This window comes from Tursiops truncatus, chromosome 15 (assembly GCF_011762595.2).
Source record: "Tursiops truncatus isolate mTurTru1 chromosome 15, mTurTru1.mat.Y, whole genome shotgun sequence".
Lineage (NCBI taxonomy): Eukaryota > Metazoa > Chordata > Mammalia > Artiodactyla > Delphinidae > Tursiops > Tursiops truncatus.
This window is the reverse complement of record NC_047048.1, coordinates 28,313,443-28,340,948: the sequence shown is the minus strand read 5'-3', so window position 1 is coordinate 28,340,948 and position 27,506 is coordinate 28,313,443. Positions and strand designations below refer to the sequence as shown.

The 27,506-nt window shown below is 38.4% G+C and overlaps 1 protein-coding gene and 1 long non-coding RNA gene across 3 annotated transcripts in view; one reads left to right on the top strand and one right to left on the bottom strand.

Moving 5' to 3' along the window:
- The first annotated feature begins 38 nt into the window (after window positions 1-38).
- LOC141276488 (uncharacterized) lies at window positions 39-19,479 on the top strand. The gene is made up of 2 exons (XR_012326114.1): window positions 39-124; window positions 1,581-19,479. It is a non-coding gene; the product is annotated as an uncharacterized lncRNA (long non-coding RNA).
- Window positions 14,196-27,506, bottom strand: part of GSPT1 (G1 to S phase transition 1) — a 31,274-nt gene continuing 17,963 nt past the window's right edge. The window contains exons 7-15 of one of the 2 annotated variants that reach the window (XM_004325166.3): window positions 26,467-26,647; window positions 25,388-25,542; window positions 25,067-25,207; window positions 23,927-24,020; window positions 23,000-23,080; window positions 17,838-18,011; window positions 16,920-17,009; window positions 16,606-16,774; window positions 14,196-14,689 (exon numbers count right to left, since the gene is read on the bottom strand). In XM_004325166.3, the coding sequence (XP_004325214.2) occupies window positions 14,637-14,689; window positions 16,606-16,774; window positions 16,920-17,009; window positions 17,838-18,011; window positions 23,000-23,080; window positions 23,927-24,020; window positions 25,067-25,207; window positions 25,388-25,542; window positions 26,467-26,647 (1,138 nt within the window). In that variant the 3' untranslated portion in view covers window positions 14,196-14,636. The remainder of the gene's footprint in view (window positions 14,690-16,605; window positions 16,775-16,919; window positions 17,010-17,837; window positions 18,012-22,999; window positions 23,081-23,926; window positions 24,021-25,066; window positions 25,208-25,387; window positions 25,543-26,466; window positions 26,648-27,506) is intronic. The other variant, XM_019928697.3, reaches the window with a different exon arrangement.

Below are 27,506 nucleotides of genomic sequence, written 5' to 3'. Positions count from 1 at the left end.
CGAAACCAGGCCCGTAGCCGGAAGTCGGGGGGCGGGGACTAGGCCCTCGAGTCACTTCCGGGAGCGCGGGGTCGAGTCTCTGGGCGTTGCGGCGACAGAGTTTGGCGGGCGAAAGCAAACAGAGGTAGGTATTCGCCCCGCCTGTGGTCTGTCACTTCCCAGAGGGATTACTTCTCTTTCTCTTCTGTTCCCGGTGTCTGTGAGGCGCGGGGAGCAGCCTGGTGACATCTCGCTCTCACTCTTCCACCGAAGAAATCGAGCGCCGGGAGGCGGGAGATGAGGCCTGTCCGCCCACCCCGTGGGGCCACCTGCTGTCAGTGGACTCCCCCCGCCCTCGACTTTAGGCTGGCGGCGTGGGGCGTGGGGAGCGCGGGGAGTGCGGCCTCATCACTCACCTGCCGGGTGACCTTGGGCGAACCTAGCCACAGTCCCCGCCATGGCCAGGGTGGCGGGCCCCTCCCCGCTGACTGGTGAGGATTCCGTGGCCTCGTGCGCGGGAAACACCAGGCGCGTCGTTAAGCGGTGTGGAGCCCGAGCGGTGAGCCGGAGCCAGTCTCCTGAGCTTCGGGGCTCACAGAGGGGGGGAGGTAAGAGCATGTACACGTAAAGGTGCAGGCTGGAGAACGGGAGGAAGCCTCCCTTCCTCCCCATGGCCCCAGAGGTGACCACTGTTACTTGTTTCTCCTGGAACCTTCCAGGGATGTGCTAGGCATGTTTAGGAAATACTTACACTTTTTTCTCTTTAGCGATGGCTGGGTTTCAATTTTCTTTTCTTTTCTTTTTTAAACACAAGTAGTAGCCTGTACGCCCATTGTTCTGTACGTTGTAGAACATATAATATGTTGGGGGTTGTCCAAGTCAGTACCTAAGGCTATGCCTCTTTTTTAACAGCCGTATGGCCTTTCACCATGTAAATAAAGAAGAGGTAATTTAGGAACTTTTTGATGGATATTCAGGATGGTTATTTTTGCAATTAGCTACAGAAGATTTTGAGAGATCAAAGAATGGGAGTAGGATGCTTTCCGTGTCAGTTGCTTCCAAAGAAATGCTCCTTCCATATTACCAAAGCTGGAGGGAGGGGTGTTTTGCTGCTGATCTGTAATACTGGCTTTGTCTTTTTTTTTTTAATTTTAATTGGGGTATAGCTGATTACCAGTGTTACGTCTGGCTTTGTCTTTTTATTTTAATTAATTAATTAATTAATTTTTGGCTGCATTGTGTCTTCCTTGCAGTGCGCGGGCTTCTCATTGTGGTGGCTTCTCTTGCTGCAGAGCACGGGCTCTAGGCGCACGGGCTCAGTAGCTGTGGCCCATGGGCTTAGTTGCTCTGCAGCATGTGGGATCTTGCCGGACCAGGGCTTGAACCCATGTCCCCTGCATTGGCAGGTGGATTCTTAACCACTGTGCCACCTGGGAAGTCCTGTCTGGCTTTGTCTTTAACCAGAAACTTGTAGGAGAAGTGTTCTAAACCTTTGGCACCTACTCGCACTTGTCTGTTTTAGAATCTAGTATAAGATGGAATTCGTTTTAGCATGATATTATGAATTGTCACGTTAGGCTTCATGTATCTGTGTTTCCTAGTATTCTGAAGAGAGCATCGGGGCTGGCACATGTTGTGTCACCTGAATTCAAGTTTGAGAACCAGACTTTCGGGCCAGGGGAACAGCATGAATTCAGGTGAAAGAGGATGGTGGTGTTTGGAAGTAGTAAGTGGCTGGAGTAGGGATGGCAGAGGAAAGAAATGGGAGATGAGGCTAGAGTGGGGAGGTTAAGGAATTTATTATCAAGCTGAAGGTTTATATTTTGGAGAAATCATACAGATACAAGGTTTTTGAACTGGTACTAGGGAAGAAGAGGAGGTGATGAATTATGCTTTAGGAAAGCTAATATTGCTGTGGTATTGTAGTGGTTAAAAAAAAATGTCATATGCCCACAAATTCTTTGAAACTTAAGTGATGGAGTTTCGTTCCCCTCCCCTTGAGTATGGGCTGGACTGAGTAGACTTGCTTCTAGCAAATAGAATAGAGCAGAAGTGATGGGATGTCACTTTGGAGATTAGATTATAAAAAGACTATAGTTTCCACCTTAAGTGTTCTTTTCCCCTCCATCTTCCCCCCCACCTCTCCCTCCGTCTTTCCTTTGTTCAGAATTACTTTCTCTGGGTGAAGCCAGCTACCAAGTCCTGAGACTACTCAGGCAACCTGCCAGCAAGTGAGCTTGGAAGTGGATCCTCCTCCAACCGATCCTGCAAAGTTTTTCTTTTTTTTTTTTTTTATTTATTTATTTTTGGCTGCGCTGCGTTTTCATTGCTGCATGCGGGCTTTCTCTAGTTGCGGCGAGCGGGGGCTACTCTTCATTGCAGTGCATGGGCTTCTCATTGCGGTGGCTTCTCTTGTCGCAGAGCATGGGCTCTAGGCGCACGGGCTTCCATAGTTGTGGTTTGCAGGCTCTAGAGCACAGGCTCAGTAGTTACGGCGCACGGGCTTTGTTGCTCCGCGGCATGTGGGATCTTCCCAGACCAGAGCTCGAACCCGTGTTCCCTGCATTGGCAGGCGGATTCTTAACCACTGCGCCACCAGGGAAGCTGATCCTGCAAAGTATTGAGAGATCCTGAGCCAGAACCATCTAAGCTATGCTGCTTCCAGATTCCTGACCCACACACATAAACTATGAGATAATAAATGTTTGTTATTTTAAGCCACTAAATTTGGGCTTGGTAATTTGTTATCCAAAAATAGATAACTAGTGGAAATGTGTAGCCCTCCCATCTTCAGACCCATCAGCTGTGTTGATGTAAAAGTCCTGTTAGGACCTCACACCCAAAACAAGTTCCACCATGAACTCATTATCTTCCTCTCAAACCTGCTCTTCGTATGTTTTCTGTCTCAGTTCATGGCACCACAAACTCACTGCCTAGTTGCCCAAGCCAGAATATGGGAATCCTCAATTCTTTTCTCCTCATCCTCCATATATGGTCAATAACAAAGTCCTGTTGTTTATTTCTTCTAAATATTTCTTGCATTCATCCAATCCTTTTTATCCCTTCCAGCTTGTGATGCAAACTATCATTACTTTTTTTCCTAGACTACTGTACCAGCCTCCTAAGTTGTCCTCCTACCTCCAGTTTTGCATATTATAGTCCATTCTTTGCCCTTCGGTGGGAGTGATCTTTGTAAAGGGCAGATGTGGTCCTATCAAACCTGATCATGCTTAACCAACTTCCTTGCAATATCATTGTCATTAGGATGAAATACAGATTCCTTAATTTGCCTTCTACATATCCAAGTGTGCATTTGTTTTCTTGTGTCCCATCTGGTTTAGAATTTGTCCTGGAAAAAAGTGTCCCAGTTTGAAAAATAAATTTTATGGTCAACCTCAACATATTAGGCACTCTTCATCTGCTGCCTCCCTTATTACCTCCCTGACTTCATACCCTGCCTCTCACCCCTTCAGTCTTTAGATCCTGGTTTCAACTCTGCAGTTCCCACTTGTCTTCATACCTTCTAACATGCTGTAACTTCTTCCTGGAGCACTACCACCTGCAAAGTCGTCCTACCATAATTGGCTGTCCCCTGCTTGAGAATAAGCTCTGAGAGGGCAGGGGAGAGCCAATTAATGGTAGGAAAACTATAAATGATATCTTCACCATTGTATCCTTAGCACCTAGCCCATATATAACATAATGAATATTCACTTGAAGAATGAGTAATGCATTGTAATGGCCTGAGACAGGGCTTAGGTTGACAAGAATAGGAAACTATTGTGGTTTTCTAGGTATTGATCTAATAGCGTGATAGCAGTGAGGACAAAGTATAAGACTTGAACAAAAATTGGATAAACAAGAAGGGAAATTCAGATTATTCCCAAATTCTGAATAACTGGGCAAATCGGTGGTTTTGTTAATAGAGCTTGGGAAGGCAGGAGGAGCAGTAGATTTGGAAAGAAAAATATGATATTCTTTTTCAATATTGAGTTTGAAGTTCCAGGGGTACATCTATGTGGATCTGGAACGTGGAGGAGAAGGTTCCTGAACTTAAATAGGAAATGTGAAAGTCATGGAAATGATGGTTAAAATTGTGGAGAGACTTCCCTGGCGGTCCAGTGGTTAAGACTCCACACTTCCACTGCAGGGGGCACTGGTTCGATTTCTGGTTGGGGAACTAAGATCCCGCATGCCATGTGGTGCAGCAGAAAAAAAAAAAGCTTTGGAAATAGATGAGATAGCAAAGAGAAGAAGCATAGAGTCAGAATAGGGCTATGGAGAAACCCTCAGTAGGGGACAGGAGGAAAAAGAGCCTGTAAAAGAGAACTAGTTGATGTAAAAGAGGGTGCTTAGGAATGGAGAAGTGAGGATGTGTTAATACCGTCAAATACTGAAGAACTTCTAAAAGGCCAATTTGTTGGGCAGTTAGGTCATGCCGACCTTACAGAAAGCAATTTCAGTAAAGGATTATGAGGAATGTGAGTGAGAGAGGAAAACTGGAACATTGGTATATTTTAAACTTTTACCATTAAGGCAAATGAAGTGAAAATATTTTTGTGTCCCAGGGAATTCTTTATATTGACAATTCTCTTTACTATCAACGATAACGTATATAATAGCACTTGCCCATCTCTCTATATGGCATTTATTTTTAAAATTTTATTTATTTATTTATGGCTGTGTTGGGTCTTCGTCGCTGCGCACGGGCTTTCTCTAGTTGGGGCGAGCCGGGGCTACTCTTCGTTGTGGTGTGCGGGCTTCTCATTGCGGTGGTTTCTCTTGTTGTGGGGCATGGGCTCTAGGCATGCGAGCTTCAGTAGTTGTGGCACACGAGCTTAGTTGCTCCGTGGCATGTGGGATCTTCCCGGACCAGGGCTCGAACCCGTGTCCCCTGCATTGGCAGGCGGATTCTTAACCACTGCACCACCAGGGAAGTCCCTATATGGCATTTATTGAGTTGTTAGCATTTTTGATTTCTCCAAAGTTTGAACGTCTGTGGCCTTATCCTATCCACTTTCAATCCATAGGGCCCAACTCATGTGTAGGTGCTTACCACCAGTGAGCTTACAACTTAACAGGGCAAAATAAGGCATACGAGGCAGGAAGTGATAAATGCTGAAAGTGGTATAAGATGCCACATGAACTCAGATTACTTAAAAACTGAAAGAATAGCAGTAGAAAGAAGAGTTCTTAAAATTAGTGTTTCACCTGCTTTGATAATAACTGTTGCTTAGTTTGTTTTCTCTATGTACTAGATTGAATCTTTGAGGACCAGAACTAGAGTTTAGTTATTTTGGTACACACAGGGTATGCCTGGCCTGAGGTGAGCAGACACTGCGTCTGTGAATCCCTTTCTGCTGCCTTAAGGCTTTACTCTTAATTTTCCTCTTCCTGTTCTGTTTTCTTCATTTTCCCCTTCTCCAGTAGCTGTCTTTGTTTCATGTGTGTTATTAAGAGGTAGTGTCATGCTACTTCTCCTTTTTTCCCTCTACGTTTTTTTTGTCCTTTTGTAGTCAAGTGGTTTCTCCTGACTCCTTGGTTTCAATCACACTATTCCTATTCCCTTTAAAGTCACCAGTGACCTTTTAAGTCAAATAATTTTAAAAAAATCCTTGTTCTTCTTGACCTGTTGTATTTGAAACCATTCTAATGTACACTGAAATTTCTCAAGGAATTTTATCCCTTCCTAAATATCCGTGCCTGCTGTTTATTAAGACCTGGGTTAGCCATTAGTGAGCACTAGTTTTAAATCTGAAATGTACTCAATTTTTTCTGTGTAAGTATAGTTGCCGTAATATGTTATTTAACTTTGGGATTTATGTTGGAAAATATTTTACTCCACCAGTTCGTCTTTTATTTTTATTTATTTATTTTTGGCCACACCATGCGGCATGCGGGATCTTATTTCTCCCACCAGGGATTGAACCCAGGCCCTCTGCAGTGGAAGCGTGGATTCTTAACCACTGGACCACCAGGGAAATCCCCCAAATGGTCCTTTAAAACAAGCTAATCTGAAAAACTAATCCACATTATTTTATCAAATTTCACTCAATAGCCTGAGGGTAGATAGTTCATTAATAAATTAAATAACTTAAAATTTTCTTAAACTGCTGTCAGTTCTACCTTTTCTTTTTAAGGCTTTTCAAACTCAAGATACTGCTGAGCACACACAAGATTAATACTATGTAAACTCTCTATCCAGACTCCACATATTAAATTACATTATTTATGCCTGTCTATCCTTTACCCCCTAAAAATAATGAATTTTTAAAAGAATTAAATATGGTAATTGCCAGCCAAAATGAACATAGTATTGTACTTGTAAAGGAATACTATAGGTAGTCCTAATAATGGAGATTGAGTTAAAGGAAAACTAAATGTAATTAAGTATCCTGAACCATGTATGTGAATTACTTTTTAAAAATTAATACATACATTAACATCTGGGAAGAAATGAAAGTAATTAGCATGTACATTTCTAATGGAACAATTACTAAGTTTTGTGGTATGATTTCTTTTTATAGTAAACATACATTAAGGAAGAGACATTCAATATTTTGAGTACCCAGGTCTCACTGAATACCATTAAGTTGTTTCTCTGAAGGTACTGAAAGAGGTTTCTGTTTAAACTTCTTGAAATTTTTTTTTTTTTTTTTGCGGTACGTGGGCCTTTCACTGTTGTGGCCTCTCCCGTCGTGGAGCACAGGCTCCAGATGCGCAGGCTCAGCGGCCATGGCTCACGGGCCTAGCCACTCCGCGGCATGTGAGATCTTCCCGGACCGGGGCACGAACCCACGTCCCCTGCATCGGCAGGCGGACTCCCAACCACTGCGCCACCAGGGAAGCCCTGAAATTTTTTTTTTAGTAGTTGCAAAATCTGCCTGCTTAACAAAATGGCATTAACTGTATGCAAAGTAGTATAAATCGTAGTGCAACTACCTGCAAAGAATGTATGAAGATGTTGCTAGACGGTAAACAAAGTTTAAGAAACAGCAAACTTAATAATGGAGCTCAAATTCCAGTTATTTGAAAATAAATATTTGCTAGAATCAACTAGTAAATCTAAACAACCCTGCAAAATTAGAATAATTACAAATGACAGAACAACAACAAACAAGCCATATAATTATCCATGTCTGGGTTATCTAAAAGCAATTTTAAAAATCTTAGTGTCCTCAAGATACTCATCCTGGTATTGAAATCTGCTAGGAGATATTAACCTAGACGTAGTAGAATTAAGAGGTGAAACAATATTGCTCAAATACAGAATGTGACATTTTAAGGAAGGTAGGAAGAGCATGGTCTTTTTGGTCAGAAAGATCTGAGTCTGAATCCCAACTCAGCGATATACTAGTTATTTAGCTTTGGACAAGTTAGCTAATCTCCCAAGCCTCAGTTTCTTTATCTGTAAAATGAAGCTAGTTCTCCATTGGAATTGTAAGAGATTAAATGAGATATCATATATATCAACATAGTACCTGGCACATACATAATAGCACAGGGCCCTTTGCTGAAAATAATCATTAAATGGATTAGAAAGTGAAATGTGCATCTTAGGGCCTGAAAGAGGGGAGGCCTGTACCTAAACTCAAGCAGGGAAGAAGAGGCTGGTAAGTCAAGAAATTTTTATTAGATTCTAATTTAAAAAAAAAAAAAAAAATGGGGAGGGCCCTAGGGAAGGAGAAGCAAGAGAACAATGAGATCACCAGAAAGGAGAGAAGAAAATGAAAAGGTTTTCAGTAGAGAAACTTTATCAACCTGTTTGCTGTTCCTCTTTAGCTCTCTTCTTGTACCTATATAGCTGTGTGGGTACCTTGAGCACCTCTTGTTGCTCAGTCTCATGATGTACACCAACCCTTCCTTGTACACCATTTAGGTAGACAACTTTTTAATCCAGTCAGTCTCAGTTTAGAAGAATTATATTCCTTGAGAAATGTTATTAAGGCTATTAAAAAAAAATCTTATTTATCTGGCTGTGCCGGGTCTTAGTTGTGAGATGCGGGATCTTTAGTTGTGGCATGTGGTATCTAGTTCCCTGACCAGGTATTGACCCGGGCCCACTGCATTAGGAGCGTGGAGTCTTAGCCACTGGATCACCGGGAAGTCCCATTAAGGCTATTTTAAAAAGTGACCTCTAGGCTTTAAAAAGAAAAAGCCTTTTCAGTACCACTGATCATCTTTTATCTTTGAAGATAAGCAGCTGACAACTTCTTGGAGGACTGTGTTCTTTTAACCATACCAGTATATAACTGGTGAATGTTACTGACAGTTCAAAGTGCATCTTTACTCAAATTAGGAAGGTTTTCAATAGCCACTGAAAGTATTATGCTAGGTCATCAATAAGGGATCAATAAAAGAACTTCTAAAAGTTATTCATACATGTAATTTAATAAAATAAATCTACCAAAAAAGAAAACAAGGACTTAGCCCTGAGGTTTAAAAGAGTTAATCAGTAGAGGTACAAGTCAGGTGAATTTGCCTCTAGCAACATGAAAGTGTGATAGGGACAATCCAGTTTTATAATTGACAGGGCACATCAAAGGGAACAGAGTGAAGCAAGCACTCAAGACTGATAGGGAGATCAGAAGGGAGCTCACGTTTTTTCACCTTTGGGGAGGCTAAATAGTCTGTTTCTGTTTGGTAACAGCTTTACAAAAGCAGATAAAGGGAGAAGAAGTAAAGCTTTTCTCTCTGGTTTATTTACTCATTTGCATTTCTAATGATAAATTCAAACGAGGCTGTTTGTATTTGCAACCAACAGGAGAAAAAATCCTAATTGGAAAACAAAATTAAAATTTTCAAGGACGGACAAAAATTTATGGGATATACATCAAATAAAATTATTACCCAGCAAATATAAAGAGAATAAACTGTTAAGACATGTGGGTTAATCTCTAAAACATGCTTAAAAAAAAGACAATTGGGTGCATAATATGATTCCATTTATGTGGAGTTCATAAATGGGCAAAACTGGGACTTCCCCAGTGGTCCAGTGGTTAAAACTCTGCTCTTCCACTGCAGGGGGTGCTGGTTCCATCCCTGGTCCCGGAAGAACTAAGATCCCACATGCCACAAGGTGAGGCCAAAAAAAACAACCAGGCAAAACTAATCTCTGGCAGAACCGTGATTGCCTTGGCAGGAGGAAGGGATGGATTGGAAACAGGCAGAAAGAAACTTCCTGTAGTGATGAAAATGTTCTGTATGTTGATGGGGGTGTTTACATAATTGTATACACTTGACAGACTCGTTGTAAACTTGAGATCTGTGCATTTCACTGTATGCAAGCTTTATCTTAATTAAAAAACACTTGTGTACACCTTGTTTGCTGGACCTTCTTTAAAACAGTAATTACTCCTACGAACCTAATCCTTTCAAAATTGCTTTCTCACCCTAAAACTTAGTGTATTTGCCAGGGAAATAGCAAAGATGGTGGAGATTGCTTTTGTTCTAAGTAACTTGTGTAGTTTGGAAGCAAACAAAGTCCTTTAGGAGGATTGTACTACTCAATTCAGAGGGGTGAAATCTCAACCTAAATATAATCACAAATAAGGGTGCAAAGCAAGTTCAGTATATGTTTTCTTCCATTATGCCCTCTCTAGCTAATCTATTTTGCCAGTAGACATATTATCAGTAGCCTCACTCTTCTCTAAACTCAAAGCATACAACTTATTTCATTGTAATTTGGCCATCATTTATTCTAGACTGGGAGATACAGTTCTTCACTGCAAAGCTACAACATCCAGGGTACTGATGCTATTTTTCTGCTTTAAGATACATTGATAGAGAGAACTTGTGTATCTGAAACTGGTTCCACAGGCCATGAAGTGTAAAATCTTGTACACACTGCAGTACCGTGCCTATGTGTGGTCTGATGCCCAAACACGACATTAAGCATTGTAGAGAAAACAGGTTCACTCAGTGTATGATACAATACAGGTGATATAAAGAGACAAATCCTTCAAAAGGGAAGATGACAATTTTTATTGTTATTACAAAAGCAAAATTTTTTTAACATCTTTATTGGGGTATAATTGCTTTACAATGGTGTGTTAGTTTCTGCTTTATAAAAAGCAAATTTTTTTAACTTCAGTCATTTGAATAATTGCAAGAGCAGACTAAGGGCTTAATCCTCACACAGGCACCAAGTCAGGCACAGTAGGTAGCTACAAATCATAAGAAAAAGGTTTCTTTACCTTGGATTCCTGTAATTCCTACCTAGAGCATTCTGCCATGCTTTGGAATTAGTTAAAAACCCAGCAAACCTAATCAGTTCCCTTTAATTCTGCTTTTTAAAAAATGAGAGTTAGGTATTAATCTGCTGTCTAGTGAAAACTAGTCACTAAATCCTGGCCTGAGAGAGAGCCACATTTGTTTTAGAGCAAAGAGAAGAAAGTAGTTAACTAAGAGGTGTGTCAATTTCTGAGAGCCCCATGTGAGTCCTTAAGATATAGACCTTCTGGACTCAGACCTCAGTTTCACCTAATGCATGTGGATGGTCACCTGAGGAGTGCAGGAGCTCCAGCTCCAGCACAGACACTCTTTCCGGGGAAGCAGGAAAGGAGGTAGCAGGGACTTGGGCTGACATCTGAAGCACTAAGGTAATGTGCCTGGCAGAGGGTAGCCTCAGGAAGCACAAAATGTAATTCTACCTTTGCTGTCCACAAACCTGAGGTTTAAAGGGCACAGTGGCATGTGTGGCAAGGCAGAAAAGACAATTACCATTCTGAGAATTGATGAAGAAATCCTGCCTAATTTTCTGCCTAATCAGACATGGTGCCTATCTGCTTCTCCCTTATTTTGGAGAACACTCCCAACACTCCCACACCTCCAGGCCCTTAAAACATTTCTTAGTAAACAACTCAGCTAGCATATTACTGTTTCAAGGAAGCATAGGATTAGAGGTATGTGAAAAGTGTATTTACTGAAAGGAAGACTCAATATGTTCTAGCATATTGAAAATTAAGAATATCCTAGAGCCAAAACCATCACAAGTTGAACCATATTTACCCTACCTGAAATTTGGCAGTAAACTGGTTCAAATGGAATCCACTGAACTACAGGAAAATAACACTTCCTATTCCATTTACCATGAAATCTAATATAACCAACTGACTGCTAAAGTTAAACCTACTAGGTTTTTGAACTCAAAGTTGTGCATGTGTAATTACATTTATATAACAAGTTGCTGCCATGGCAAGATTTCTAGAGAAAGAAACAAGATCATAAATGTATTAGATGGCATCTGCTATAATCACTGAAAAATTAGCTGGAGGAAATATAAGCCATATTATTTGGAGACAGAAAATCGTCCCCTAAATTCTGTTGATTGCTATCTACCTTAAGTGTATATGTCTGTGAGAGGATTAATGGCACAGTTTATTCTGATAAGATAGGCCAACACTGAAAATTTAGTCATCCTACAGTCAGAGCTATAGTGCTGTTACCAGAATTTTCACAAAGGGTTTTTAAAAGCTGAAAGTTGCGTGACGTTAAGAGCTACAATAAAAACTGTCCCTTGACTACCTTAAATTCCTACCCAAAGCAGTGAAGCTGTCATCCACGAAGCAGCGGTCCACAAGGAAGTCCATGCCAATGAGGAAAGGTGCTAGAGTGCTGTCATGTGGAACAGCCATCAAAGACCACAGAGTAATTACAGTCGTAACTAGTGTTTTCTGAAGATTGCCAGGGAGTTTAGTTGATTTTTTTCAAAAATTCATCATGGAAGCAGTTTTCGACCATAAGTTCACCTTTTTCTTGGGTTGCAAAACTGCGGCTGGTTCAAAGTATGACCCAGAGTATCTGCAGTACTTCAGCTGAGGATGCCTGTAACTGTTCAGTTGCATCACGTTCAAAGTCCATCCCATATTGTAAAAGCAGTTCTTGTAGTTTATGTAACTAGCAGACAAGTATGAATTACCTCGTTACAGTGAACAACCTGTATCCTTTTATAATTTACAAAATTTTTACATTCAATTATCACATTTCAATTCAAAACAAATATACATGGGCTTATTTACCCAAGAACACTTTACTATTTGTCACTTAGTTTCGTGGCATTATATACTCAGTCCATCTCTTTTGGTTTGATTTTACATAATTTTCATTGGATGAGTTGTTTGCAAATTAAAAACAAGAAGCAAATGCTGTATTTCCCCTTCTCCCACAGTAAGAAATAGGATTTAAAATGGCCATTACTTAGATGTTTATTTCAGTATCTTTCTTAAATTCATTTCATTAATTTAAAAAACTATAAATAATATATCATGAAAGCTGTATAAAGAACATCATTAATGCAAAGAAAATTGTGATTCTAACATATCTATGCTAAAGAGGAAAAAAATGTTTAGGTCTGTAATATCCTAAGTCTACAGCCAATTACCCTATTTTTGCCTTGTCAACAATGTAAACACGTTTGTACTTACAGAAGACAAAATGACAGCGTAGGAATCTGTATTGCTTTTTAAAGGTCCAACATCTCCACACACTCCCAGTTCACTTCAGACATTATATTTGCCCATCCAAGTAACCAGTCAGTGTAATGAGTTTAAAATGCATCAAGTTTAAGTGAGCATTCTTCCCAAAGAACTTAAAAGCCCATAAAAATGTATGGTGTTGGTTAACAATGAGGTTTCTTCTAAATAATCTTATTTGCATAAATATACAAGAATCCATTGAATTTTATTTCATAATTATCCTTTTTTTTTTTTTTTTAGAGGTAGGCCCTTCACAGTTGATATCCATGTCATTTTACTTGAGTCTTGGCAATATACACATAATATCCTAAAAGTGTAAATGTTTTAATAGCAAACATAACTGTTTTTTAAAAAATGTGTTCAGTTTAAAAATGGAAATCTATCTCTGGAATTAATTTCAATGACTCTTGAGCTTTTAAAGATTCATTAAAATCCAAGCAATTGCTAGTATTTTGTTCTTAATAACTTGGAAGTAGAAAAAGAGTTACTATGCACTGATTAAAGCTCCCACATATCCCAGAAAAATAAAAGCCCAGAGATTTGCAGACATAATAAATTTTATTTAAATTTCATGCAGTTTTAATAGCCATGAGTATAGTTATAGGAAGCTGGAGGACAGTAACTATGCTCTGTCCATAAGATGTGGCCTCATTCATGAAATGAATGGGAATTTTACAGTTAAGAAAACAGGATTAGATTAATTTTTATGTTTTGTGACTGGAAATACAGTCTGACTAGGCTTTTCTTTTCTGAGGCAGATGATTACATGGAAGGGACATGTCATTAAATACACAGTTACAAAGTATCTTATTTAGAGATAAACCAATCTAAAAGAGGCCAAGTCTTTGATAAAGGGGGCATCCAATAAACCCAGAAAGTGTCCCCTCCATTTCCCATTTATTCTCATTAAAAAATTTCAAAGTTGTGACACAGTTTTAACAGAAAGTCAGCCTTTGATCTAAAATCCACAATGCTGCATTGCGGTTCATCCAAATCATAATTTAGCAAATTTCAAGAAAACAGTCAATTTCGAAAAATTGAGAAAAACTTACACTGTGCTTGATTCTATTTATCACTGTTAACTTTAGTCTGTGCAGATTCTGATGGTTCTAAAAATATGTTCATTTAGTTGCTGGATGAGATTTAGCTTTAATCAGCAAGAATCATCCAGCCTTTAAAATTACTAATACAAACAATAAACTGAGTAATTTGTAGAACTGGCACTTGCAGTTGATACAGTTTTCATATTAGATGCATGCAGCTCTTACAAATACTAATGGAGGCATTTCTGCCACGTCTCAACATGCTGTCTTTATTGTAAATTCCATTAATTTAACAAGTTAATGGAATTTTTCGTAGGGGTACAATTTTATTATGCTTTATACTTATAAAAACTACAGTATGCTGTTCTTGTATTTTAAAACCACTTACTGTGTTTAAGAAATCATGTTAAAATATAAATTGGCAGAAACTGGTAGACCTAATAAAGCAGTGTCACAGTTGCATAAAGATACTGTATGTATGCATTAACCATCAAAAGAATGGGGTCAAACTAATTCTTTCTTCTAATACAAACTTGAACATTGTTTGTAAATGCCTCATTTAAAGTAGTGGATAAGGAAAGTTTAGAAAAGTCCAAGTAATAAAATGTACTCAATTACTTGGTAAAGTTAAAAAGCTAATGCAACAATGTTACATCCAGATAAAAAACATTATTCAAAAGCAATTCAAATACCGAAAAGGGTTTCAAATTGAATATTTTATTAACATGGTAGTTGTCTTTGTAACATGTGCACACACACTCGCACACTCAGAATGATCTGCCTGGGGGAAAAAAAGACTAAGTATGCCTAAGGGAAATGAAAAATTAAAAAATTCCTGGTAGGTTTTCATTATTGTAGGCAATTATGTCCACATCACTTACAAAGCTATTGCCAAATCTGTCCAAGGAAGCAGAGTTTGAGAGGGGAAGAAAAAAATCTTGGGAAAAATTCAACAGTGGCATAGCAGAGCTCTCAATATGAGAAAGCTGACATAATGTGGACTTTTGCTGTGAATTTTTGTCTTTGCAAAACATGGGGAGAGGTTTGTCAATGGGCAGAAAATAAGAGTAGGCGGTGTGAAGTAGGCTTTTGCAGTCAGTTTTCCTCACAGTATTGTGCAGGGTCATCAAGAAAATGCTTAGTCTTTCTCTGGAACCAGTTTCAGAACTTTTCCAATTGCAATGGTCTTACCTAGAAATGAAATTTTTAAAAAACCTTTTCAGTAGTTAACAGCAAGGCTATGTAAGATATTAAAATTTATTATTTTAAATCATATTTTAAATCATTATTTTACAATGTAAATGACTAATTAACTGGCTTTACCATCAAAGACATGATTTCTGATTAATGGAGGGGAACTGAAGATATGATTTTCTTTCAAAAATCTATGCTTGGAGAAGTAAAATGTGGATATCCGTACAATGGAATACTATTTGGCAATAAAAAGGAATGAATTACATACAGTACAAGCCACAACATGACTGAAGCTCAAAAACATGCCGAGTAAAATAAACTAGACACTAAAGGCCACAAACTATATGATTCTATTTTATATGTCGTGTCCCAAAAAAGGCAAACAGAGAGAAAAAGTAGGTTTATGGTTGCCTAAGGCTAGGGGTGGGAATAGGTGGTCACTTTGTAAACAGGTATTAGGGTTCCGTTCTAGATGTTATAAAATTAGAATGCGGGGATGACTGTACAACTCTGTAAACATATAATTCACTGAATTGTATACTTAAAACAGGTCAATTTCATGGTATGTAAATTATCTCATTAAAAGCTGTTAAACAGGGCTCTCAGTCCTATTATAAGAGATAGAAAACCCATGTACATCTTGTGAAAAACCTAAAAGCCAACTACTCTTTAGAAAGAAAAAAAATTCTGGGGTTAAAAATTCTTGCTACATTAATTTCTTCTGCCTGATTTTATCAGGTAACTAAAATTCTCGTTTTGTTATATTAATGGGACAAACCCAGTAACCAGTTTCACCAAGAAGAGTTTTAAGATAATGACTTCAAATGGATACCACCTTTACACAGATTTCTCCAAAATAAGGCTCAGGGACCATATTCATCATATTCCCAGTGCTTGGCATGGCTCCTGCCATGCAGTAGATATACAGTAAAGTTACTGCTGAATGAAACTGGAACTAATATGTGAACTGACTATTCTATATTTCAAGTGAACCATGAAGTTTTATGTAAAGTTTTCCATAGTCTTAAAAGTTATCTAAGTTAATATAATAATCTATAGAGAAATGTCATTTTGTTTCCATAATACCAGAGTTTCATGGCTGTGAGATAAGAAAATTACAGCTGTTCCAATCCACTCAGATAGGCAGAAATGGACACACACACAAAAGAACATGAATATTAAACTTCTGAAATATTAGGTGTTAAGACTATCAATCTATGTACCCCTTTTATCTCCCCCCATTTCGATGTGGTTAATGTTTACAATATTTGATTTTAAAATGATTTCTTCTGAGCATAAAAAAAGATGTCTACCTCAGAGGCTTGCTTAGTAAAAATTTTCTCTACAGGATAGAGTCCTTCAAGATGAGTTTTTTTTTTTTTTTTTTTTTTTTTTTTTTGCGGTATGCGGGCCTCTCACTGCTGTGGCCTCTCCTGTTGCGGAGCACAGGCTCCAGACGCGCAGGCTCAGCAGCCATGGCTCACGGGCCCAGCCACTCCGCGGCATGTGGGATCCTCCTGGACCGGGGCACGAACCCGTGTCCCCTGCATCGGCAGGCGGACTCTCAACCACTGCGCCACCAGGGAAGCCCCAAGATGAGTTTTAATCACACATATTACAGAGGATTTCATCATAGAAATGTCTTATTTAGTAATAAATAAAATGACTCTCAAAATCCACTGCTTGCAAAATATTAAAATTAAGATTATTCATCTAGAGCATCACTACTAAGATGTGTTGTCAAGTCTGTCTGCTGTTCAACTCATTCAACTCATAAAACATTTATTATATGAATATATTATAAAACAAGTATCCAAGTTTCCTATGAACTTGCAATGTGCGCTGCACTCAGATGAAGATTACCAAAGCTAAGCATCTTAGATATAACACTAGACATCAATTTAAAGGCTTACCCTCATCTCTTAAAGTAAAACGACCCATCTGAGGGAAGTCTTTAAAGGTCTCAAGGCAGATGGTTCCTGCTGTTCTCAAGCGGGCAATGCATACTTGATCTTGTTTCACAAAGCGGGGTCGAGTCTTACTTTTTTCTCCTGATTTTTTGTCTACCAAGCAGATTAAGGCCTATCCAAGAAAAAAGGATGAGATTGGAATAATGTCAAATAAAAATCTTTAATACTAGAAGTGCAAATAAGAATACATCACTGTTGCTGATCAAAAATTATCAAGATGAAATGGTCTTAAAAACCTCAGTTATCTTAAAACTCACTGTTATTTCGACTTCTTCAATACAGGTATGGATATGCAGCACCGCATTATAACCTGGGCAGATGATGGATTTGTGCTCTATAATCACTATCTGTCAAACAAAAAAATTCACATCTTTATCCCTAGGTAAAAAAGAATTGAATGTGTAACTCACAATCTCAGTAGGGCACCAACTTATTTTTGTGTTGGATCAGGTTGCCTTACCTCCAAGCATGAACTTTGTATCCTTACCTCACTGATCTTCTTGGCAAGCACACAAACTTTAAAGACACAGGCAGACTTTCTTCTCTGGGAAGGCTTTCCTCTATACTCCCCACCAAGGAATTAATCATTGCTGCTCACATGCTAGGTTTTTTCCCTCCTAGATGTGAACTTATAGTTTTATCCGTTTCCCAGTATCCAAGGTCCAAAGTTAACAACCTTGTATCTGACATCAAAATCTAACTTGATTAGTCATCGTATCTTAGAACTCAAAAATTCTGCGAGCTGTACCAATCACTTACTCTTTCATTGTCCTGGGGAGGTCAGGTTGCTAATAACATCGAGAAATTATGTGTGTTTTTCTGTCTGGAAAGTTATTTGCTCTGAATGAACAGACAAACCATGACTTCCACAGCAACTACTCTCTACTTAAAGTGAAAAACACTTTGAGCAAAATGTAAGTATCAATATATATTATCAACAGGAAATAAATAGGGAACTTACAAAGCATACTACCTACCCAGTACTTGTACCATCTTAAAGACTTTATGTGTATGAGATATACATCACAGTTGTGATCTCTATATATGGTTTATTCTATTTTAGTTCCCCTTCTGCACACAATGGCATGTCACCAATAATCAGGACAAAGGAGATTTAAATTCTAGTTTCATTTAGACAGGGAACATCATCATAATAATTACAACAATTGGTTTACCTGGGCATCAAATGTGCGACCAGAATGACAAAGATTATTAGGATCACAAAGTATGAACCCTGGAAGAATCTCCTCCTCTTCAATTCCTTTCAGTCTGATTTTGAGGTTTTCACCTGGGGCTACAGAATCAGTTTCTACATCATCAGAAAGGATTCCAAGAACTTCCACGTTGTGCTTAAAAAGAAACCAAGATTGGAGATTTTTTGACACATTCACTGCATTATAGAACAGAAAATTATCTGTTTGCTGAAGACTTGCAAGTCACATTTTTCTGTGGTTGTTGATTAGCCAAAATAATTCTTTGAGTGTGAAACTTTGTAACATTTGTATGACACGAACTTAATGAAAAAAATCATATCCTAGAAGTACAAACTGCCAATTAGAAGATTTATCTGTCACATCCTAATAATTTCCAAATAGAACAAGTATAAAGTAACATTTGTCTTTTTCAAAATTACAACATTAAATCTAAAATTTGGATTTTAATTTTATGGATGTAATTATTATTATTATTATTGTTAAATTCCAGGAGTTAACAGACATAGTTTCCATTACCTATCAATCCCCCAAACATCCAAAGAATGTACTTTTCTAAGGTTATTTGAACAGCTAAGCTTTAAAGCACATTGACTGTTTAATAGGTAGTTTCCTTTTGGGGTGATGAAAATGTTCTGGAACTAGACAGTGGTGACGGCTGCACAAAACTGTGAATGTACCTAAATGTCATTAAATGGTAAAATTTATATGTCTTTTACCACAATAATTTTTTTTTTAAAGAGCATATAGATGGGGAAAAAAATGTTAAAAGCAATACTCACTAGTATTCCCTCATTTTATTCCACTTCTGCCCTTAGAAGTAATTCATATTTTTAAAACACATGGCAGAAAACAAACAAAATAAAGCCTTCAGGACAAAAATGAACTTTCTCATGATGGTGGACATACAGTAGAGAATCCAGAATCACTATATTCCATACGAGAATTCTACAAACTGTCACTTGCTAAACTCTAGTAGTTTCCCCATACACACACATACACAAATAATGGCTTTCTTTCCCAAAAGGCAGCTTATACCTTACTGATACCTGTCTGTTGAAATTCATTCCAAGAACTGGTAATATAGCCATATTTGCTAGCAAATTCTTTACAGTAATGGGATAAAGGGGTAGAAACTAGCAGTTCCACCATACACAACTAAACAAGTATTGTTTAATACTTTTTGCCCAAATAATCCAGCATAATTAATTCCTCTCCCCAAATAAGGACTTTTATAGCTAAACAAAATAGAGCAAGTCTAATCTCTAATCCATACTTATGAAAAATTAAGACCAACAAATTCTTAGTTTATGAAAGGTATTAAGGATTTTACCTACTCTAAGTACCTCACATAAGTGGAGTCATACATGATTTATCTTTTTGTGTCTGGCATATTTCACTTAGTATAATGCCCTCCAGGTTCATCCATGTTGTAGCCTATGTTAGAATTTCCTTCCTTTTTAAGCTGAGGTAGTATTCTGTTGTACGTATACACCACATTTTGTTTGCTTATTCATCCATCAATGGACACTACAGGTTGCTTCCACATTTTGGCTATTATGAATAATGCTGCTATGAACATCAGTTCTTTTAAAATTTATTTTTGGCTGCGTTGGATCTTTGTTGCTGTGCGCTGGCTTTCTCTAGTTGCGGCGAGTTGGGGCTACTCTTCATTGCAGTGCGCAAGCTTCTTGTTGTGGAACACGGGCTCTAGGTGCACGGGCTCTAGAGCGCAGGCTAGTAGTTGTGGTGCACGGACTTAGTTGCTCCGCAGCATGTGGGATTTTCCTGGACCAGGGCTCGAACCCGTGTCCCTTGCATTGGCAGGCGGATTATTAACCACTGTGCCACCAGGGAAGTCCCTGAACATCAGTTATTCAAGGTCTGCTTCCAGTTCTTTAGGGTATATACCCAGATGTGGAACTGCTGGATCATGATTATTCTATTTTTAATTTTTTTGAAGAAATGCCATTATGTTTTCCACAGCAGCTGCACAATTTTACATTCTTGCCAACACTGCACAAAGGTTCCAATTTCTCCACATCCTCACCGGCATTTGTTATTTTCTGGGGTTTTTGATAGTAGCCATCCAGATGGGTATGAGGTCTCACTGTGGCTTTGATTTGCATTTTCCTAATGATTAGTGACGTTAAGTATCTTTTCATGTGCTTTTTGGCCACTGTACATCTTCGTAGAAACGTCTATTTAAGTTCTTCGCTCATTTTTTAGTCAGCTTGTTTTTTTTTTTTTTTTTTTTTTTTTTTTGCGGTACATGGGCCTCTCACTGTTGTGGCCTCTCCCTTTGCGGAGCACAGGCTCCGGACGCGCAGGCCCAGCGGCCATGGCTCATGGGCCTAGCCTGCTCCGCGGCATGTGGGATCTTCCCAGACCGGGGCACGAACCCGTGTCTCCGGCATCGGCAGGCGGACTCTCAACCACTGCGCCACCAGGGAAGCCCAGCTTGTTTTCTTTTTGTTGTTGAGTTGTAGGAGTTCTTGATATATTATGGATAGTAACCCCATATCAGATTTATGATATACAGTTTTTTACCCACATTCTGTAGGGTGCCTACCTATTAATTTTTAAATGTAAAATAGCCTGGCATCTACATCTTTTAAAACATTTCATTCTATTCCACTGAGACTCAGGGGACTAGTGAACTCAGTGAACAGAGTTTTTAAGGCTTGATTAACAACTGTAAGATATGCTACATTGACCTGCTTAGTCATTAGTATAAAGGGACAGCTTCTACAAGAACTAGTATATTAAGGCCCTTTACCTTTAGCTATAGCCCAGCTCTAGGTTCACTTGCCCATAATAAGTACTATTCTTTTCTTTATTGTGATAAAATACTCATAAAATTTACCTTTTTAAACCATTTTACATTGTACAATTCAGTGGCATCTACGTTCACAATGGTGTACAACCATCACCAGTATCTGGCTCCAAAACACCTTCATCACCCCAAAAGAAAACTCTATACGCATTAAGCAATCACTCCCCATTCTTCTTCCCCAAGCCCCTTGCTTCCATCTCCACAAGCAAACTCAACTTCTGTGACTGCTGAACAAAATAGAGCAAGGATTCAAACTGACCATTATTTCCATTCATTTATCATTGACCTTCAAGTTGCAGAGGTAATTACCTTAGAAAAAAGATTCTATGATAGGATACTCTGATCTCCAAGGCATCAAGAAACCCCAAAGTAGGGCTTCCCTGGTGGCGCAGTGGTTGGGAGTCCACCTGCCGATGCGGGGGACACGGGTTCGTGCCCCGGTCTGGGAAGACCCCACATGCCACGGAGTGGCTGGGCCCGTAAGCCGTGGCCGCTGAGCCTGTGCGTCCGGAGCCTGTGCTCCACAACGGGAGAGGCCACAGCAGTGAGAGGCCCGCGTACAGCAAAAAAAAAAAAGAAACCCCAATTATACCTAAACAGTACATTGACAATTACATTTTGTAATTCACTGTGCCTGGAATAAGCATGGTAAAGAAATTCTCAGGGGACCTCCCTGGTGGCACAGTGGTTAAGAATCCGCCTGCCAATGCAGGTTCAAGCCCTGGTCCAGGAAGATCCCACATGCCGCAGAGCAACTAAGCCCATGTGCCACAACTATTCAGCCTGCGCTCTAGAGCCCACGAGCCACAAATACTGAAGCCCATGTGGCTGGAGTCCGTGCTCCACAACAAAAGAAGCCACCATAATGAGAAGCCTGCACACCGCAACAAAGAGTAGCCCCCGCTCGCCACAACTAGAGAAAGCCTGTGCGCAGCAGCAAAGACCCAACACAGCCAAAAATAAATAAATTTATGAAAAAAAAAAAGAAAGAAAGAAATTCTCAGTTAAATCTTAACAAAGTCTCTATTTGGAAGTTCTGATGATTCAGGCCTGTTTTCCTACATAACTAATACCTCTAGATTGTTAGAGAAGTCCTCTGGAAAACAGGTAACAGTTTCTTAGTAACACGTCATGTGCAATTATCAGCAACTGAGCAGTCAGAAATAACACAAAGGAATAGCTTGAGATTTTTGCATGTTACTTAATGAAACCCTCTCCAATAATGAAGAAATTACAATAAGGTAGAAAGAAAGAGTTAGGAACAGACCCATTTATGATAAAGGCAAATCCTCTTCTCCCAAAATAAATCAGGAACATAGGTTAGACACATTATTTTATAGTACCCAACATAATGATGTACAAAAAATAAAAGGAAGCTAATTATATCATGATTAAAGCTGAGTTTTCATCCCTGGCTCACTTACTAATCCAGTGTGTTAACAGAAGCAAGTCACTTAATCACTTCAGATTTCTATTTACTTCCTGTAAAATAATGGAGTTGGGCTTCCCTGGTGGCACAGTGGTTAAGAATCCGCCTGCCAATGCAGGGGACACGGGTTCAAGCCCTGGTCAAGGAAGATCCCACATGCCGCGGAGCAACTAAGCCTGTGTGCCACAACTACTGAGCATGTGCTCTAGAGCCCACGCACCGCAACTACTGAGCCCACGTGCTACAACTACTGAAGCCCGTGTGCCTAGAGCCCGTGCTCCACAACAAGAGAAGCCACTGCAATGAGAAGCCTGCTCACTGCAACTAAGAGTAGCCCCTGCACGCAGCAACGAAGACCCAATGCATTCAAGAATAAATAAATAAATAAACAAAAACGGAGTTGAAGCTTTCATGATGATGAACCTTTTTTTTTTTCTTTGCGGTACGCAGGCCTCTCACTACTGTGGCCTCTCCTGTTGCAGAGCACAGGCTCCGGGCGCACAGGCTTAGCGGCCGTGGCTCACGGGCCAGCCACTCCGCGGCATGTGGGATCTTCCCAGACCGGGGCACGAACCCGTGGTCCCCTGCATCGGCAGGCGGACTCTCAACCACTGTGCCACCAGGGAAGCCAGATGGTGCACCTTTTAACTCTAACATGGAGCTAATACTGTCCCTTCTCCATTTGTCAATAAATAACATCACATATTCTTGATTAAATTTTGTACTTGACATTAATAAAACATAATCCTGGATTTAGAAAGTTGTTTGTTTTAATGAAATCCCTAAGACTGAAAAGTTCTGGCTCCTTGCTAATATTTTCAAGAGAAAATTTAAATGAGCAAGAGCATTACTAATTCTTACCTTGTTTGGCATCATAACAAGCTGCTGACCTTTACAAATAGATCCTGATTCTAGCTTTCCCAGGACCACAGTGCCCATATCCTGTTTAAATTTAAAATGAAAAACCAAATGTCAGACTTCTATTACTACTCTACAGCAGTTCAACAACCCAAAGTGAAATCTTGCAGGGCTTACTCATAAAAGAAAATCTTTAGCTCAAGTGGTAGAATGCTTAGGATTAATCTCAAACACAGGTAAATACTCTATATCTGTGTCATAAGCATATGTATAATTATAATACTGAAAAAAAGGAGGCTTAGGATTTAAAAAGAAAGCACACTGCAGGAGACAGGGCAGAATTTTGTTTGAAGATCTGAATTATTTGTTCAAATTCAGGTTCTCTCAAAAATATCTGAGACTTTTCTCTCTTTTATAAAATTGGAAAAATACTTGTTCAAGAAATTTAACGTGAAGCTAATCAAAGAATGAAGTGTTTGAGAAGGGCAAAATATTACATATTGATAGTGCAATACTTAAAAAACCTAGTTAAAAATAGTGAAGCTTATTTTTTTAAAGATTAACATCCAGTTGGTTGGTGAGGCTATGGGAAAACCAGCACTCATATACTGCTTGCTGGTGGTCATGTAAGTTAGCACTGTATTCTGGAAGGCTGTTTGTCAGTATCCATCAACGTTAATACACAAACCCTTCCAGCAGTTTTACTTATAGGAGTCTCTCTCTAAAACTGATCATTGGCTCACTGGAAAATAGCTGAAATAAACTAAGTTTGTTGATTAAATTATGGTCTATCTATATCACTGAATAATATATAACCATTAAAAAAGAGACATCTATGTTATGTTGTTAATTATTAAAGTTATTTCATAATTTAAAACAAAACAATTTATCACCTCCCATAAAACCCAAGTTCTTGAACATTTTGGGTACCTTGTACTTATCCACAATTGGCAGCCTGATTGGTCCATCAACTGATCTACTGAAGTTTGGCAAATTATCCAGATATGGAATAAATGGTAATCCACTGAGAACATAACAATATCCATTAAAGAGAGTCAACATAAATGTTAAAGTTTTAAGAAATTACATGACTCTAACTTTATACAAAAAAAAGTGGTTATAACAATATTTCCATTCTACCCATGTAGTCTTCTCATTCAACCTTTTTATTATCCAGTTCATTTCACTTATTCCTCAGAAAAATTTTAAAAAATAACAAAATAGCTCAATATAATGAAAAAGCTTCCCCATAAACTTATTTTATTAAAATTGAGAAAACTATTTTATGGCAAATAGCCCACATGTAATAAAATGACTCCACTCTATTACTTAATTTTTATGGAGTTTTCCAGCTCTGAAATCAGGATTCTATAAAATATTAATAGTTTCCCCTTTAAAACTACAGTATATGGATTGGGAGGCTTAATATTGCCAAGATCGCAATGCTCCCCCCAAACCAATCTACAAATTCAATGAAATCCTTAGTAAAATCCCAGCTGCCTTTTGGCAGAAATTGATGAGCTGATCCTAATATTCATATGGAAATTCAAGGGACCCAGAACAGCCAAAATAATTTTGGGGAAAAAAATAACAAAATTCAAAGACTCACACTTCCCAATTTAAACACTCATGAAGCTAAAGTAGTCAAGACTTTACCTTACAAAAAATTAATCCAAAATGAAACACTCCCCTAAGAGCTTCAATAGGCTTAAATGAAAATAACAGGGCTAACTCTTTATGACCGGATTAGGCAACACTTCCCTAGGCATGACACCAAAAGCACAATTAAGAAAAAAAATAAACTAGACTTCATCAAAATTAAGACCTTTTGTGCTTCAAAGGACACCATCAAGAAAGTAAAAAGACAGCCCACAGAATGGGAGAAAATACTTGTAAATCGCATATCTGATAAGGGACTTGTATCAGGTGAGTAAAGTACCCTTAACAACTCAATAACAAAAAGACAACCCAATTAAAAGACAAAAGTCATGGTATTTTTAACGCCAAGGTTACAGTCAATATTTTCTTAAATTACTTACTAAGACACAAACTTTTAAAAAGGTTACTTACATGTACCAAGGACAGAAATCTGATTGCTCTTTAAGATTTGCTCCAGTCAGTCCTGAGCAGGGCATGAAGTGAATGTCCTTTTTAGGATTGAAGCCAACTTTTTTCAAAAACGGCACTAGTTTCTCTTTACATTCTTCATATCTATTAATATTTATAAATAACTCAATTATAATGTAAAGCAACTGAACTCTAGTTTCAACACTACACAAATTAAGGTTTAGAAAAACCCCAGGGGAAAAAAAGCATACAGTAACAAAACCATCCTTTTATTCCACTAACGTGTCTATTAAAAAAAAAAAGCAGTAAGACATCCAAACTTACCTCTCATTGCTCCAATTTACTGTTGGATCATCCATCTTATTAATAAGCACAATTAAGTGTTTTACACCTGCTGTCTTTGCCAACATTGCATGTTCTCTCGTCTGTCCTCCTTTTTCAAATCCAGTTTCGAACTCTCCTTTCCTGGCAGAGATTACCTATTCCAAGAAATTAAACAGTTTATTCTTACACATTCAGGTACACTCTTCTAGCAATAAAACATCTTTCCTTTCAGTTTTATTAGAAGCTTCTTCCAAGAAAATGTAAGTAAATTAGTTATAACATACATACTTTTGAACATCACAATGTCTAAATGCTTTAAGATTTTGGTAAATGTTTCTTGATTCCCAATTTTCCAAAATCTAGTACGCCTTTATATTTTAAAATTCTGTGTATGTGATTTAGTGCTAGTACACTGACCACCCCCCGCCAAAAAAAATTGCAAAATGACTGAAGACCTTAAAACGGATAATTTCTTATTCATTTTTGTACCCACAGTACATTTATTGACTACAAAATGGATTAGGCTTGGCAGTCAGTGGACACTAATTTCTGGCACAGTAAGAGGTAATAAAGGGCAGAGAAAAACTGGAACATTTTCATGAGTGAATCAAATTATGAAGATTTATTGGGCAGATTAGAGAGACAAAAGTGAAAATTGTGACTATGTATATATTATAGTTCACTGTAACCTAAATTCTAGCTTTTAGAAGGTAAATTCAAATGTTTACACTTTAGGATTTCCCTGGTGGCGCAGTGGTTAAGAATCCGCCTGCCAATGCAGGGGACACAGGTTCAAGCCCTGGTCCGGGAAGATCCCACATGCCACGGAGCAACTAAGCCTGTGTGCCACAACTACTGAGCCTGCTCTCTAGAGCCCACGAGCCACAACTACTGAGCCAATGTACCTAGAGCCCGTGCTCCTCAACAAGAGAAGCCACCGCAATGAGAAGCCCACGCACCGCAACTAGAGAAAGCCTGCGTGCAGCAACGAAGGCCCAACGCAGCCAAAAAAGAAAAATTTACATTTTAAGTTGGGCTGTTAACAAATACACAGATGAATTGGAAATGTCTTCCCTTACCAGTACAGCCAAATCTGCTTGAGAAGCACCACCAATCATATTTGGGACAAAACTCTTGTGGCCAGGGGCATCTAGAATTGTAAAATGCTTCTTCTCCGTTTCAAAATAGGCACGACCCACTTCTACTGTTTTACCCTTGTCTCGTTCTTCCTGATTTGTGTCTAAGGCCCAAGATAAGTACCTGAAATAATTTTAAAATAAGAATAATACTGGTAAGTACATGAAAGTTTTAAAAACATTCTTCTACCAACATTTAAATCATGAACAAGACCGGGTAGAAATAAAAATTAAATGACTAAAACTTGTATTCTTGTGACTCAAACACTCAGTGCTTTTATATATATCCAGTGTCAATTATATATTCTATAAGCAAACATTATGTATGAGAACAAGCTGACAACAAAGAAAGATTATTTAGTACCAATGCCAATATCACCATGAGTTAAGTAATAAGTTCCTTTATATTTCATTTTAAAAATCATCTAGCACAAAGTATAATACAAATAGGGCTGTCTAAGGGTATCTTTCAAAAGTAAAGGCCACTAATCCACCATTTGGGAGCAATGGTTACTTGCTAAAAATTATTTTGATATTTCTTCGCTATATAAGAATTACTTATATAAATTTAAACCATCTCTAACAGTAGGTGTTAATTTAGATGACATCATCTGTATTTCATAGTAAGTAATCCATTTTTTAGTATTATACTGATTAGGATTTTTTCCCTTAACACAGAAATACGATTAAAAAAAAAAAAGACCATCAATGTCCTATTTAGATAAAGCTTGTTAACTTAAATAAGGTTAGAAAGAAGAAAAAAGCTGACCCTTTCTCTCACCATGCAAAGGCAACCACTGTCAATAATTCCATCTGTTCTTTTTTCATTATTCACATAATGATCATACCCTAAAGTACTATTATGTTACCTGCTTTCTCCCCAAATTCCACTGTAACATCAGTTCTATTCCTGGTTCCTATAAATTCTATAAATGAAATTTTAGTGGCCAGATAATGACTTAATTAAATAGATATTTTATAAT